At 30.8% G+C, this 14670-nt stretch overlaps 1 protein-coding gene across 3 annotated transcripts; it reads right to left on the bottom strand.

Moving 5' to 3' along the window:
- Positions 1-8047: 8047 nt before the first annotated feature.
- Positions 8048-14202, bottom strand: LOC111707207 (uncharacterized). 3 transcript variants are annotated; one of them, XM_023480261.1, is made up of 10 exons: positions 14120-14202; positions 12912-12971; positions 12191-12226; positions 11126-11284; positions 10890-11012; positions 10178-10300; positions 9324-9482; positions 9156-9245; positions 8618-8776; positions 8048-8236 (listed from the first exon to the last, which is right to left on the bottom strand). In XM_023480261.1, the coding sequence occupies exons 1-10, from the start codon at positions 14172-14174 to the stop codon at positions 8154-8156; spliced, it is 1047 nt and encodes a 348-aa protein (XP_023336029.1). In that variant the 5' UTR covers positions 14175-14202; the 3' UTR covers positions 8048-8153. The 3 variants fall into 3 exon arrangements, with proteins under 3 accessions (XP_023336029.1, XP_023336030.1, XP_023336032.1); XM_023480262.1 differs by having other exon boundaries at positions 9156-9230; XM_023480264.1 differs by having other exon boundaries at positions 10226-10300.
- Between the last annotated feature and the right edge of the window lie 468 nt (positions 14203-14670).

Below are 14670 nucleotides of genomic sequence, written 5' to 3'. Positions count from 1 at the left end.
GTGAAAATTTTGCATTTTCTATTTCGCGAAAATTTCCCATTTTATCGTGAAACAGATTGAAGCGAAATTTCGCAAAAAAAGTGATCCAAAGGTGCAAAATTAAAAAAAACTTAAACTCCAACTTCAATGAGAATTTTGCCAATTTCTTCTTAAAAGCTAAAAACAAGTGCCGTATAGTTTAAAATGTAGCTTTTATATGTAGAATGTATATATACTTAAATTCTATTTTAAGATAAAAACAAAGAGAATAGAATATATTCTATTCTCCTTGATTAAAAACATTTATTTACCCTGTGGAACACTTAATGAATAAAAAAATTGTTTAGTTAAATAAAGATAATTCTTTTGTTTTGGTACGCAGGTAGCTTGGAATTTGCTAGTGGGGGGGGGGGCATTTTTTTAGAAAAGGTCGAAATTAATGACTCATTACACATTATAGTTTCTCGATAAAAAAAAGTATGGCAAAGGGTTCAGTTTGAGCGTCAAGTTTTTAGCCTTTGAGCTTTGTAATAACTGAAAGGAAAAGAAAAAATATTGCAAAACTGCAGACAAAATATCTATCTAAATTGCCTGTGACAAAAGGAAGCATATTGCATAAATCTTGCAGGGAAGTTTTGCATTTTTCACTATGTGATTGTATTTGAAAAAAAAATATTATATTTTCAAATCTGAAATTTTTTTCTTTACTGGTTCATCAACCTAGCTCGATATCTGAGTAACGATGAGGGAGATATCATTTTCTAAATCCCTGACTAGAGGGGGGGGGAAAATGTTATCCCCCCCCCCTCCTAGCTTAATCCTAGAATCCCCTTGATAGAGTTGTCCTCTAATTGTTTTGCTTTTTGGTACAGCCAGTATGTGTTCTGTATTGATTTAAGAAAATCATCCAAATTTTGAGTAAAATATTTATTGTAAAAATTGAACCCCTTATTACGTTTTGTTTGTTTTTGTTTTTACAATGATATACAACGAGAAATGTTCACAATTTAAAAGCCTCCTATTTGAAATAGGAAAATAAATTTAAAACGAGATATTAATTGCAGTATACAAACGAGTCTGAAGCAAAAATGATTAACAATTCTGTAGGTATTCACTTACAAACGACGTTACTTTTTAATGTTTAATTAACAGGCGCGCAACTAGACATTTTGTTATGGGGGGGGGGGGCAAGATGGAAATATATTGCGTGAAGCGCAAACATTTTTTTTGCCCCCCCACCCCTTAAAATTTTTAGGGGGGGGGGGGGCAAGAAAAATGTGTATTATACTCAAACTATAAAAAAGTAACCTTACCAACTAGATATTCAGGATATCTGATATAAAATTAAAAAAGAAATCTATGAAACAATTTTTTAGTTACAGAAAAATGCCTTAAAAAGAAGGGATGGTGCAGGGGCAAGGGTGTATTCTATGCTGTCCCATATAAATGCCTCATAATTTACAGTTGCAATAACCTACAATTACGTTTACATAACGAGTGCAGATATTGCATAATCTGCTATAAATGAGTAGAATTTTGCAGATTTAACCTCATTCAGATTAGATTTTAGGACAAATTCTTCACCTTTATTCAAGAAATAAAGTAGTTATAATGTTTTTAGCCCCCCTTAATATGGCATAAACTTTAATTTGTTATATTGCTATTCCTATAATTTTGATCAAGCTATTCTGAATTTTCCAGTGTTATTAATCCCTTCTTTTCAGCTTGTTTTTGAAGCATTCCTCGGATTGAACTTTAAGCTCAATAAACTAATGTACTATTCATGAATCGCTAAATTGCAAAACTGGGTGTACTTCTTGCTACCTACAGGGGGAGGCAAGCCTTCTAAAGGGAGGGGCATGCCTCCCCTTAATCAGGCTAGGGGGGCCATGCCCCCCCCCCCTAGTTGTGCGCCTGGTATTAGTGTGATATACTATGTATAGTTTGTGAACATTTACATAAATTGTACACTTTAAACTCCAATTTTCAGGCTGAAAGGGACTGACAAAATTCATACCAAGGAAATGTTTAAATTCCACTCTATGTATAATCTATTCTCTTTGGCCAAAAACCATGTCACAAGATTTTCTACGAGCAAATTTTAACGTTCTTCATAATGCTGTAATGATAAAGAAATTTAGAATTAAGAAATGGCTTTCATTGAGATGGGGGGTGGCTTTAGCCATCATGATTCCCTTTTTAACAAGCCAAATTCTACGAAAATATTTGTTGTCAAATGTTTTGTTATCTTATATTTTCTATAAAGTATTATTTAATTTCTTTCATCTCTATCCTTCGTTGCAAGGTTTTAAAATATTTTACTTTCTAATTTTTAAATCATGTATGCTCTAAATAAGTTTATAGGTAAAGCGGTGTCCTTATAATCTTGCTAATTTTCAAATTTTTGTAACTTTTTTTGTTTGAAATGTTTCCAATCTGTAAAAGAAATTGAGTAAATAAAATATGAACATTTTGTTTAAAAACTGGATTCAACACTTTTTTCTTTAACAAGTGTTAAAAATGACCACCATTTTCTTAAATGCATATAATTCAGTTCTAGTGCGAAAATTGACTAAAAAGTCTTTCGGCCGGGTATACTTTAAAGAGTAATAACTCTTCAACTTAAAATGAGGTATCGACGAATTTTAAAAACTCTGAGGTAGCTCTTGACCTTGGCTATTTTCGTATAAAATTATTTTTATCTGTAACCCGCCTACCCCAAAAAAAGGTGAAACTGCGCGTGATACATTTTATCTATAAAATACTGGTGTATAGTCAAACATTTATCTTATCTATCTATCTATCTATATGATGATATATATAATGTTTCCAGGGGTCAATATAATTCCCTTTTCAATCCCATTTGGAATTGACAAATTTGAAAGAAATGGGGGCAAATTCTTTAATTGGGGGCAAATTTTTTTTATATGATAATTTTTTTTTTCAAAATTGGGGGCAAAAATTATTTTGGGATCGAGAAAATCAGCTTTTTTGGGAATTATATTGACCCCTGAATGTTTCTTCTCTAAACTTAAGTTTTAACTGCGGGTTGGAAATTGACATATAAGTTTAACTTATTAATTGAAAGGTGCAGACAACTGGTCGTACAACGGGTGCCACCCCCCTTTTACCCGCCCCCCCCATCAAGAAAAATTTCAGCCGCCGCGGGCCTGGGACCGTATCTTATCTAAGCAGTTTGGTTTGGCTTACAGTTGATCTATCTAGGCAGGCAGTATAGGTATGTAGAGTTAGGCGAGGGAGGGAGTCCAGAGTTCCTCAAATAGTAATCACCGCCACCCAAATCTGTTTTGCGGCAAGCGCGCTCCTCAATTAGTAATCACCGTAAAATTTTGTTTTCTGTGATTTGAATTTAATGCACTTTTAACACAATTTTCGACATCTATCGGGGTTTTATGGCATCTGTATTGACTTAAACTAAATTTTTTAATTATTTTCAGATTTTTTTGGTCAACAAAAACTGAGAATCAAGGCACAGTTCATTTTAGCCAAATCTTAGATCCAATTCGCCACTTTAATGACTGCATTTCATGATTGGCGTCAAGATACAAAAAAGGTCGGGCTGCCTGTTTACTAAAAATTATCTCATCGCGCCCAAAGTAATATCAATCTCCATTTAAAAGATATTTTCAAAAAACCTTTACAGTGTTTAGATTTTTGTATTCGCCTACTCGAGTTCAACATCTACAACAAAACTAATTATATGCATAGAAAGAACTAAAATTTTGAAAAATTAGTCTCATCACACCAACTACTGAAAATGAAGTGTTTAGTCCACTAATAATGGGTTAAAGTTTCCTCTCTATATAAGGAGTTTAAAACAACATTCAGAGGAAAATGCCTTTTGTTTTTTTCCTAAATATTTTTATATAGATATTTTATAGATATGAATATGTTATATCTATATTTATTGAACCAATAAAGGAGCCAAAAATTACTGACCTTCTGGCCAAAAGATACAAATGTGTGTCCTATAGGCTTATTTTGTATAGAATTAGTACCAGGTTCTTAGTGTAAGCCACCATCATTTGAACCAATAAAGGAGCCAATAAAGAACGTTTAGAATGATGTATTTCTAACGGAGTCAAACAGGTTGTTTTATCGAGACTTGGAGGAACCTCTCTAGCTCATATCCTGACTTGAACTGCTTGTTGGTTTGTCTTGCAGGATTGAGGTTGCCTGTTTTGTTCAAGGTCTGCGTTCTTTGTGTACCCAGGGAGCCAGTGCAGGGGTTTCATAAAAATACATAATTTAATTAATAATCATATAATTACAATTTGTTATTTTAATAAACGAAATAGAATTGGTGCAGTTTTTTATATCTTTTAGTTTTTTGTGAAAAATATATTAAAGTTTATGTTTTTGTATTTGATGTTTGTTTGATCCGGAAATATCTGTTTTTTTTACGTGGATGTAGGGTTCTTTGTCTGCTGAAAGGTAGGGCTAAGTATTTTGTTTGAAGGTTAAGCGTGGAGCTTTAGAATTCATACTTTATGAGAACCCACGCTTTAGATTTATGTAGCAATATATATATATCTATATATATATATTTGTGTATATTTCTTTGAACCTGAATAAATGCTTCTTTTGATGTATTATTAACTGCTTTATTTCAACATTAACAATTCAGTAAATGGTGTATTAATTAATGTTATAACAGGAAATATCAAATCAGATCCTAAATAATCTACAATAGGCTTTTTCATCATATTAAAAAATCTTTTTACACAAACAAATTTTCTTTCATTGTATTTTACAGAAGAACTACATCCTACAACTGATCTCAAACTCACATAGTTGTTGTCTTTACTAATTGAACGGAAACTTTTGAATGGTGTCATAAGCTCCTCTCTTTTTTCTATTCTATGGAAATGTTTTTGAATTGTCATTAAGCTTTTTTCTAGGTCTATTGTTATAATTACTGATATCATATCATTCACATTTGTATTTACATTTGGAATTTTATCAATTAAGTCGAAGAATTTTTCAATAAGGTTCAAAATGGTTTTCCACGTAAATTTTGTTTCATCCGTTTTTAACATTAGTTTTAGCAGTTTTGCTCTAACCTCATTATCAAAACCCTCTAATCTTATCTCTGTGTTTAATTCCCTCTTTTTGTATAAACTATTTCATCACTAGCTTGAATGTTGACAGGAAACTCAGGAGTATTGCATACTATTCCCCCCCCCCCCACAGGCCTATCCTCCACATCCACAGAAGCATCATCATCCTAATAATTTGGACAGCTTTAGTAAGGCTGGTCTACTGAAATGAGTCAAATCAGACCCTGTCAAGGACCAAATCCATTGACTATTCATGGCTTTCATTAAATATTTGTTGCTGACGACACGTACCTAGTGTTTCATTGTTCCTTGATCTTATAATCTTTAACCTATTCATCTAAGTTCGAAACCTAGCTTTTTCTTCAATATCCTCCCAAAATGTGCAATTTGGGTGTCCAGCTATTTTTTTGCATCTCGGCTGTGGTTCAATTACTCGCACTTCTCGTGTGTGTGTTCGAAAATGGAGGTCCAGTAGCAAATTTAATTTTACTGTAACTTCGTCAGACATTTGTGCCCTTTGCACAGTTTAAAAGGATACAAATCGTTTCCTGACACTATTATATTTTTAATCTCCTGTTCAACGAAATAACCAACCTTAAATTCCCTCCTTTTTTAATTTTAAGTAATTATCCTCCCTATTTACAGGGAGGATAATTACTTATCCTCCCTATTTACAGGGAGGATAATTACTTATCCTCCCTATTTACAGGGAGGATAATTACTTATCCTCCCTCTTTACAGGGAGGATAATTACTTATCCTCCCTATTTACAGGGAGGATAATTACTTATCCTCCCTCTTTACAGGGAGGATAAGTAATTATCCTCCCTCTGTGATCCATACAGATTTAATTCAAGATTTAGATCAAGAAATTAAATATTCTTCCATATGCATTAGTAAGAAATAAGAGAATTAAAATCATAATTGATAGTTTTATTGATTTCATTATTATTTTATCCCCCACGGTTGGTTATTTCGTTGAACAGGAGATTATAACTATTAATTACTACTTAACCGGGAGATTAAGGGAGGATAATTAAATTGAGGGGAAAACCACTTAGCCGAGGGCCTCCAAGACCTTTTTGGGGTTCTAAACCTCACGCTAAGTAGTAATTAATAGTTATTTCTACAAATCCCACCTCTAATAAACTTTCCTGAACATATCCTATAGAAATCTTTCCCTTAAAAAAAATATGATCCCTTAGATATAAGGAGCCAATTGTCTTGCCAGGCTACTATACATTTTTTTTCTAAATAAAAAAATTATACATAATGATATTTTAATTTAGTTTATTCTGTGTTAATAATTAATCTATGTTTGCAGTATATGTTTACGCTATTTGTATATGTTTATAGAAATACCAGTGACAGTTTTAAAATAAATATATTTGCGTACAAATTTCACTCTATCCCCGTAGTAAATTTGAATTCGAACAGGACCTGCCCAGTATGTACCGGCCTGCCAGATAACAGCGTGTACTGACCCGATCCTATGGTACAGTACATCGCCCTAACCAGACTAACATACAACAGGGGTCAATTTTCTTGGCATAGTCCCGTGAGAGGGCTAACTATGACAACTCCCATGGCGCGTTCAGAATTTTTACAGTACCCGTCCTAATCCTAGGCCTATTTGACCGACCCCACTGGCTTAGTCCACCGTGATTTTTAGTTAATTATACTTATATCAATTTCTTTCAATTGTCTAGTAGATTTCTAATCAGTAATATCGTAAATAATTTTTATATTTGTAATGTTTCAAATAATTTTAGACATATTTACCCTAAATCTGTGTACCCCCTCCCCCCTNAGTACTGGACTTTACTGGGGTATACTGGGGGGTGGGGTGGGACAGAAGCCAAACAGAATTTTTTATTTTTAATAAAAACATATTAGTAGTCAGAAAAACTTCTAAGCATATTTTCTTTATAGTTTTGCCTATTTTCATGGACAAAAAAGCTAGTTTAATATTAATCAGCTGATCACTGAATGGATGGAGGGAGGAATTGTAACCACGCCAATTTGTAATCCCCATATCTGCAGGGTACTGTTGGGTACTGTTGGGTACTGCGGGGTATACTGAGGGGTACTGAGAAGTGCTATGGGGTACTGCAGGGCAATATGGGGGTACTGTAGGGTACTGTGGCTACTGCAGGGTACTGGAGGTACTGGGGGGTACGGGGTACTTGGGAGTACTATGGGGCACTGTGTGGTACTGTGGGGGTACTGCATGGTACTGCTGGTTACTGCTGGTTACTTTTGGGTACTGGGGGGTACTGTTGGGTACTGGATTGTACTGGGGTGCACTGAAGTGCACTAGGGGGTTACTAAGGGTACGGGGGGGGGGTACTTAACGTTCTGGGGAGTAATAGAGAATACTGTATGGTACTGTAGAGTACTGTGGGGTACTGCAGGGTACTGCCAGGTACTGCTGGGAACTAGGTGCATACTGGGGGAAGGAGGGGGTACTGGGGGTACTTTGGGATACTGCAAGGTACTGCAGGGTACTGGGGCTACTGGGGGATACTGAGGGTAGTGGGGGGAACTGTGGGTTATTGTAGGGTACTGTTGGGTACTGCTGTGTACTACTGGGTACTGGGGGGTATTTGGTGGTATTGGGTGCAGGTGGGGGTACTAGGGTTAAGTACTCAAAACTGAAAATTTGCACTGTTTAAAGGTAAATTAAAAAAATAGAATCTTTTTTGAGGAAATCTGTAATGCTCAGGTAATGACATTCAATAAAGTGATTTTTTTCATATTTTCGCTCTGTAGACCTCAAGCCATTTGTCTCATTGCCCACCATGCATAAAATGAAGTAAGATTATCTTTGTAAAATGTAAAAAATTTTAGATATATCATTTTTTAAGTAATGGGGTTCATTTTTTTAATTTTGTAATTTGAATGAACTGAATTTATCATTCTAAAAAATAGAGATAGGGTTCAAAAAGAAGCTTTATAACTAGTTAAAACTTTTAACAAACATTAAAATCAACGAAGTTTAATTTATTATTAATTTAGTATTTAGCATTACAATTTTCTGCATGGTTAAATTTTTTATGTTTAATCACACAAAAAGAATTGATACAGTTATATACTATGAAAGTCTACCAAACACTTTTCTGAAATCTGAACTTCGAGTTGTTGATCGTGGCCTACGTGTGGTCCCACCAGCATAATCTGTAAAAAAATGTCAAAGGGTCATACAATTTTTAGAGAATACATCCTAAGATACTTGAACTAAGGGAGACAGCTTCTTTTTAAAACTAAACAGATCCTTTCCTATGCACACATGGTGAAACAGGGCCTTGATAGGTAGATCTAAAATATTGGACTTAAAATAGTTTGTATATGTAGTAAAATACAATATTTTAATGTTTATGTTTTTGACTTTAAGAGTTTTTCTTAGCTTATAAAATAGGCTTTTAGGCTTCTTGCATTTTTGACAGAACTGCATGGTGAAAGAAGGTGAGAAATGATGAAAAGAACAATAATTAGAATTTTTCTGTATTAACTCTACCCAATTTATAAAAATTCTTAAAAAGAAAAATATTCTATAACCTGCACCATAGCTCCCATCTCTTTGACACAGGTTGTCCTTGTTGCAAACCAGATCCTCCGGGCAATCTTTAATCCCATCACATGCAGGTAATACTTTGCAAACTTTGGTTTCGCAACAATATTTGCCATTACCGCATTGTGAGTCTTTTTCACAGGTATCTATAGAAAAGACAATTAAGCAATGTGTATTCAATCTTTATTTGCATTCAGGTTCCCTAAGACATATGTCTTCTTCCTTTTATAGCTAAATGATTTTTTTTAAATTTATAAAACAAAAATCATCTTGTCAAATTTAAAGAATTTAAAATGAATTATCTATAAATAATTTCACAAACTATTTAATATGATTAATTTATAACAAAAAATCTTTGCTGTTATTATGTTATATTTTTTTTAATTATGACTTAAAATATTTACAATTATAATAATGAAAATCTAGTATAAATGAAAATATTCCAAAAAAATAAGAATTCATAATAATTAAAAATTGATCATTTAAAATTATTTTTTACGACTAAAATTATTTTAGCTCTGTAACCTTTGATGGCAGAATCTCCATAGCCTTTCTCAGCAGAATCTCCATAACCTACTTCAGCAGAATCTGCAGACTTTCCTAGAAAAAATGTTTCTGCAAATTATTTTGGGTCTAAATTTTCTCTAATCTCTACATCTTCAACATTTCTATAATCTCTAAATATTCATCTACCTGCACCATAGCTTCCATCTCTTTGACACAGGTTGTCTTTGTTGCAAACCAGATCCTCCGGGCAATCTTTAATCCCATCACATGCAGGTAATACTTTGCAAACTTTGGTTTCGCAACAATATTTGCCATCACCGCATTCTGAGTCTTTTTCACAGGTATCTATAGAAAAGATATTTGAGCAGAGTGTTTTTTTCTTAAACATAAGTCTTCTTCTTTTCATTGCTAAGTTATTAAAAGAAAATGTTTGAAACAAAATTAATCCTCCAGATTATCAAATTTAAATGATTTTAGTCCTTGTATAAAGTTAAATAATAACAAAAAATGTTTGTAATAATTTAAAATATTCATGAAACCCTAAATATTTACAATAATTATAATATAAATATTTTAATAATAAGAAAAATAATCTATAATAAAAAACTAGAAATATTTGTAATAACTGAAAATATTTTTTAACAAATAAAAAATTTCATGAGGCCTCAGGTTTATGAGTAATCAAAATTTCAAAAATCTTCCTCCAACAAAATTTGATTTTCATTAAATTTTTAAACATTTTGAAAATTTAAGAATTTTTTTTAATGAAATCCAAGAATTTTTTTGTTTTGTTTTACAATGTACAAAAAGAGTAAATGTTCACAATTGAAATAGAAGATGTGCGTAGAGCACCCTAAAAGCCTAGTAATAATCAAATATATATATTATAGCTTAAAATATCTACTTTTATTGATTAAAATTATTTATATCATCCAAAAAAATCTAAAATTGATAATAATATGTAATAATAATAATATATAAAATATTTCACAATAATTAAGAATTGTTTTTTATGATTAAATATGAATTAACTCTGTAACCTTTGTCAGCAGAATCTCCATAACCTTTGTCAGTAGAATCTGTGTAACCTTTGTCAGCAGAATCTGTGTAACCTGTGGTGGCAGAATCTGTGTAACCTTTGTCAGAATAATCTCCATACTTTCCTAGAAATTAAATGTTTCTACAAATTTCAATTATTGGACAGATACTGTGGTAAACAAAATACAGTGGAATGAATGTCATCCCCTTTCTTTCTTGATATGAAATTTTGTATTTGGATCTGATATTTCTCTTAAAGTGGGATCTATATATTTTTATCATCTTAATTAATTAAATTTTGAATTTATTTCAAACTCCATTTCTGAATTAAAATAGTAAAAGCAATTATTTATCATATAACTTAAACAATATTCAACACACACACTGTATATCTGCCATCCAAAACATCCTTTCTCAAAAGCAATTTTTATGTAATCTATATTCAATATAATCTACCCAAGTAAATTATTTATGATTAATTTTCAATAATTATTTAATATAATTAATTTATGACAATAAATCTTTGCTGTTATTATGTTTAAAAATATCTATTTAAATTATGACTAAAATATTTTTATTAATCAAACAAATTAAAATTCTTTAAAATATTTAAATTATGACTTAAAATATTTTGATTATTATAATTAAAATCCATTATAGCTGAAAATATTCGAAAAAAATAAAGAATTTATAAAATTATTTAAGCTTTGTAACCTTTGTTGGCAGAATCTCCGTATCCTTTCTCATCAGATTCTCCGTATCCTTTCTCATCAGAATCTCTGTATCCTTTCTCAGCAGAATCTCCATAACCTACTTCAGCAGAATCTGCAGACTTTCCTTTAAAAAATTATTCTGCAAATTACACGGATATGATAAGAAATTTTGAATTTTAGGTTTAAATTTTCTCTACATCTTCAACATTTCTATAATCTCTCTAAATATTCATCTACCTGCACCATAGCTCCCATCTCTTTGACACAGGTTGTCTTTGTTGCAAACCAGATCCTCAGGGCAATCTTTATTCCCATCACATGCAGGTAATACTTTGCAAACTTTGGTTTCGCAACAATATTTGCCATCACCGCATTGTGAGTCTTTTTCACAGGTATCTATAGTAAATTATTTGTATTCCACACAATATTAGACAGCAATGAAAAAGTCAAGTTTTTGACAAATAAACCAACTTTCAAGCAAAGTCAGTAGGTTTTTTTTAGTAAAGTGTATTTCCTTTTCTTTCTATTTATAATAATCTAAATATTTATAATAACTAAAATTTCATGATAATTAAAAATATTTATGATAATTAAGATATTTGTAATAATTTAAACTATTTATAACAATTAAATTTATTTTAAAACATTTATAATAACTAAAAGTATTTATAATTTCTAATTAAAAATGTTTTCAATGATTTGAAACATTTAAAATAACTAGAAATATTTATAATATCTAAATAAAAATATTGATTATAATAAATGTTTTTGTAATAATCAAAATATTCAGAGTAATTAGATATATTTATAATAATTGCAAATATTCATAATAAGTAAAAACATTTTAGAAAACTCTAAATATTTATAAAAATTAAAACTACATTTGATAATTTCAGACATTTATAATGACTAAAATGTTTAATATAATAAAAAAAATTAATAAAAACTATAAATACTTTTTCCCAATTGGGCTATTTTTGTCTAAAATAGATTAAATGATTTTGCCCTTAAAGTTGAGATACGGGAGTGTGATACATGTTCCTAGTCATTTTTCAAGGCCTACTCATTAAATAAATAGACCTCTATCTTTAATGGTTGGGTGCAAGGGAGGATTTTTTAAAAAGTTCAATAAATAAATATTAAAAAATACCCCCCTCCCCCCACCCTCCCTTTATCATGATAGGATTAGATAATTGAAAATATATTTAACAATTAAAAATATATATAATGATTAAAAATATATATAATGATTAAAAATTTTTATAATAATTAAAATCATTTGTTATCAATAAAAATGTTTACCTCCATAACCAGTATTGGAATAATCTCCGTACTTTCCTTAAAATAAAAACTATTCAACAAATTACACTCTTACAACAGATACAATGATTAACAAAGTAATTTGGAATGATCATCATCTCGTTTCTATCTTATTTTTAGGATTTTGATGCTTGTTTCTGAATTTTCTGTACAAGTGTGCTTTAGACATTTTCAGCATTTTAATTAAAACAATTTTGAATTTCAAACTACATTTAAGAATTAAAATGAAAAAGAACGCCTACAACATTGCAATTATTTATCATTTATTCTAAACCATCCCCCCCCTTCCCCCATGGTGGGGTATTTACATTGTATCAATTGTAGCATGTATTATTTTTAATAATTTTAGTTTATAATTACTTTTCCCATTAATATTTTTACCCTTGAATATATTATAAGTTAATATAACTATGTGTTTTTTATTCTTTATTTTTAAAAAAAAATTCAATTGTGAACATGCTCTCTTTGAATGCACGTAAAAAAAAATTTGCATATTTCACAAAATAATTTCATGGATTTTAAAAATTTTTAAAAATTCTATGTAAATTTTTTTAATTTGGATCATTCATAAAATTTCCCTGGGGTCCTGTGAGGTGCACAAAAAATTTGTGCCTGAATGGTTCAGCTGTTTAGACATTTATTGGATAAAAACAAACAGACATTCAAGCAAAGTATAAATATAATTATATATAGATTGGTTTACCTCCTGGTTTCACAGCTCCAAGATCATCCTTTGTCTCAATCAGATAGTTCTTGCAATTTCCTTATTAGACAACATTTTTAATCAAAATTTAATTTTGTTTATGGTTTTATCATTTTAATGTTTTAACTCTCATTTAAAAACATTGTTAACGGTCAAATCTATACACCGTTGCAAGATATTCTAAGATTTTCTTCATAAAATCCTCAGATAGTATTTCTACATTTGATTAGTTCATTTTATGATTCTTTCTCAATTACTTTCCATCATACCTTAATCTTATTTGTCAGAGCAAGATTTTTAACCCAGTAATCTTAGGTATAGCGCAGGGTTGGGGAGTAGAAGGGGGGGGGGAACAAGGGAGCAAGGTTAGATATTTGAGGCAGCAGTGGGGTACAGATAAATTACAGAAGGTGGGGAGCAAAAATAACTCTAAACAAGATAGAGGGGAGGGACTGTTTGTCAGACCCCACTAGTTGTTTTCCAATCTTATTTTTGAAACTAAGTAATTAAACAGATTTTGTCACAAAAGTTAGTTTTTCAGAAATGAACTAAAGAGTTTGTTAGCAAATGGCATGCACCATTGATGATTTAAAAAATATTTTCGTCCATTCTCTGTTTTTGTGGTTAAAATAAAAGTGTTAGTTTCTTTACAGAACATGAAAAGGTTTTGAGACTTTAAATGAAACCATTTTGAATTCTTGAAACACTTTATATCACACTAGTACGTGAAGCAATTCTGGCTGGCAAGCACATTTTTGGAACAGGCAAGGGCCAGCCCACCTGGTCTTCAAATCTTGCTGAGATCTAAGAACTTTCTCCGACATGTCAAAATACTAAATATTGCTGTCAAAACAAATGGCTACCAAACACTTTTTTTTATTAGTTTCACCTTACTATTAACAAGGAAGTGGGAAAAAGTCAAAACATGCCCAGCTCTGGCCATAACCCGGAAAAAACCAAATCTGTGCTTCTGTTTATAAATTTCCTTGAATGATTGTATCCAGTGAAACCCTGCAGAGTAAATGTTGTCTTTGTTATTTTTTTAATTCCAGAAATTTTGCTAAGGATTTTATAATTTATAATTATTGATTACAATTGTCTTTTTTTAGAAAAAGTTTATTTACAAAATCCTTTATTATAAAAGGAAAAGAGACTTTATTTCTGGTTGTTATTAAAAAATATATTTATTTGTATATAAAAATGGTTTCCTGAAAGGAATTGTGTGATAAGGACAGTAAAACAGATTACTAGCTGACTCTCCATTTTTAACTGACTTCTAAAAAAAATATACATAAAAAATTGACTGTCAAAATATATTTTAAAGCCTAATTATGAAATCTGATCTTCAATTAAAATTACTTCTAAAATTAAGATTTTTACTTTTTTCTCTTCTTTAATGATCCCTCACAAACTGTTTTAAGTAGGTATGGACTTAAAGGGACTGTAGAGGTAATTTTGGCGACTCTCCAAACTAGACTCTTTTTGGAATATTTTACACAAAACAGCAAATGAAAAAAATGATTTTATTGTTTTAAGAGATTGTAAAAAAAAAATTGTTTTAAACTTTGTATGCAGAAAACAACAAGGTTCTTAGAGTATTTTGTGCATAATTTTGCGTTCAAGCTAGGGCGATAATTTTATACAAGAAACTCTAATATTACCTGATTTTTCATATTTTGGGTTAAAGAATTAAGCAAATAGCGTTTCATTGGCAGTCAACTCAGAAAAATTTTTGGATATCCTTCTACAAGTTCTTTAA

This window comes from Eurytemora carolleeae, unplaced genomic scaffold (assembly GCF_000591075.1).
Source record: "Eurytemora carolleeae unplaced genomic scaffold, Eaff_2.0 scaffold786, whole genome shotgun sequence".
NCBI classification, from domain to species: Eukaryota; Metazoa; Arthropoda; class Copepoda; order Calanoida; family Temoridae; genus Eurytemora; species Eurytemora carolleeae.
The sequence above is the reverse complement of the archived record's forward strand: the minus strand, read 5'-3'. Positions and strand labels throughout refer to the sequence as shown.

Excerpts from the sequence above, each read along its gene's own strand:
- LOC111707207 (XM_023480261.1), bottom strand. The coding sequence starts at position 14,174 with ATGGAGAGTCAGCTAGTAATCTGTTTTACTGTCCTTATCACACAATTC. Across the intron at positions 10,301-10,889 it reads CGGAGATTCTGCCAACAAAG|GAAAGTATGGAGATTATTCT; the intron begins GTTACAAAGCTT and ends TTTAATTTCTAG. Across the intron at positions 8,777-9,155 it reads TGGAGATTCTGCCATCAAAG|ATACCTGTGAAAAAGACTCA; the intron begins GTTACAGAGCTA and ends TCTTTTCTATAG.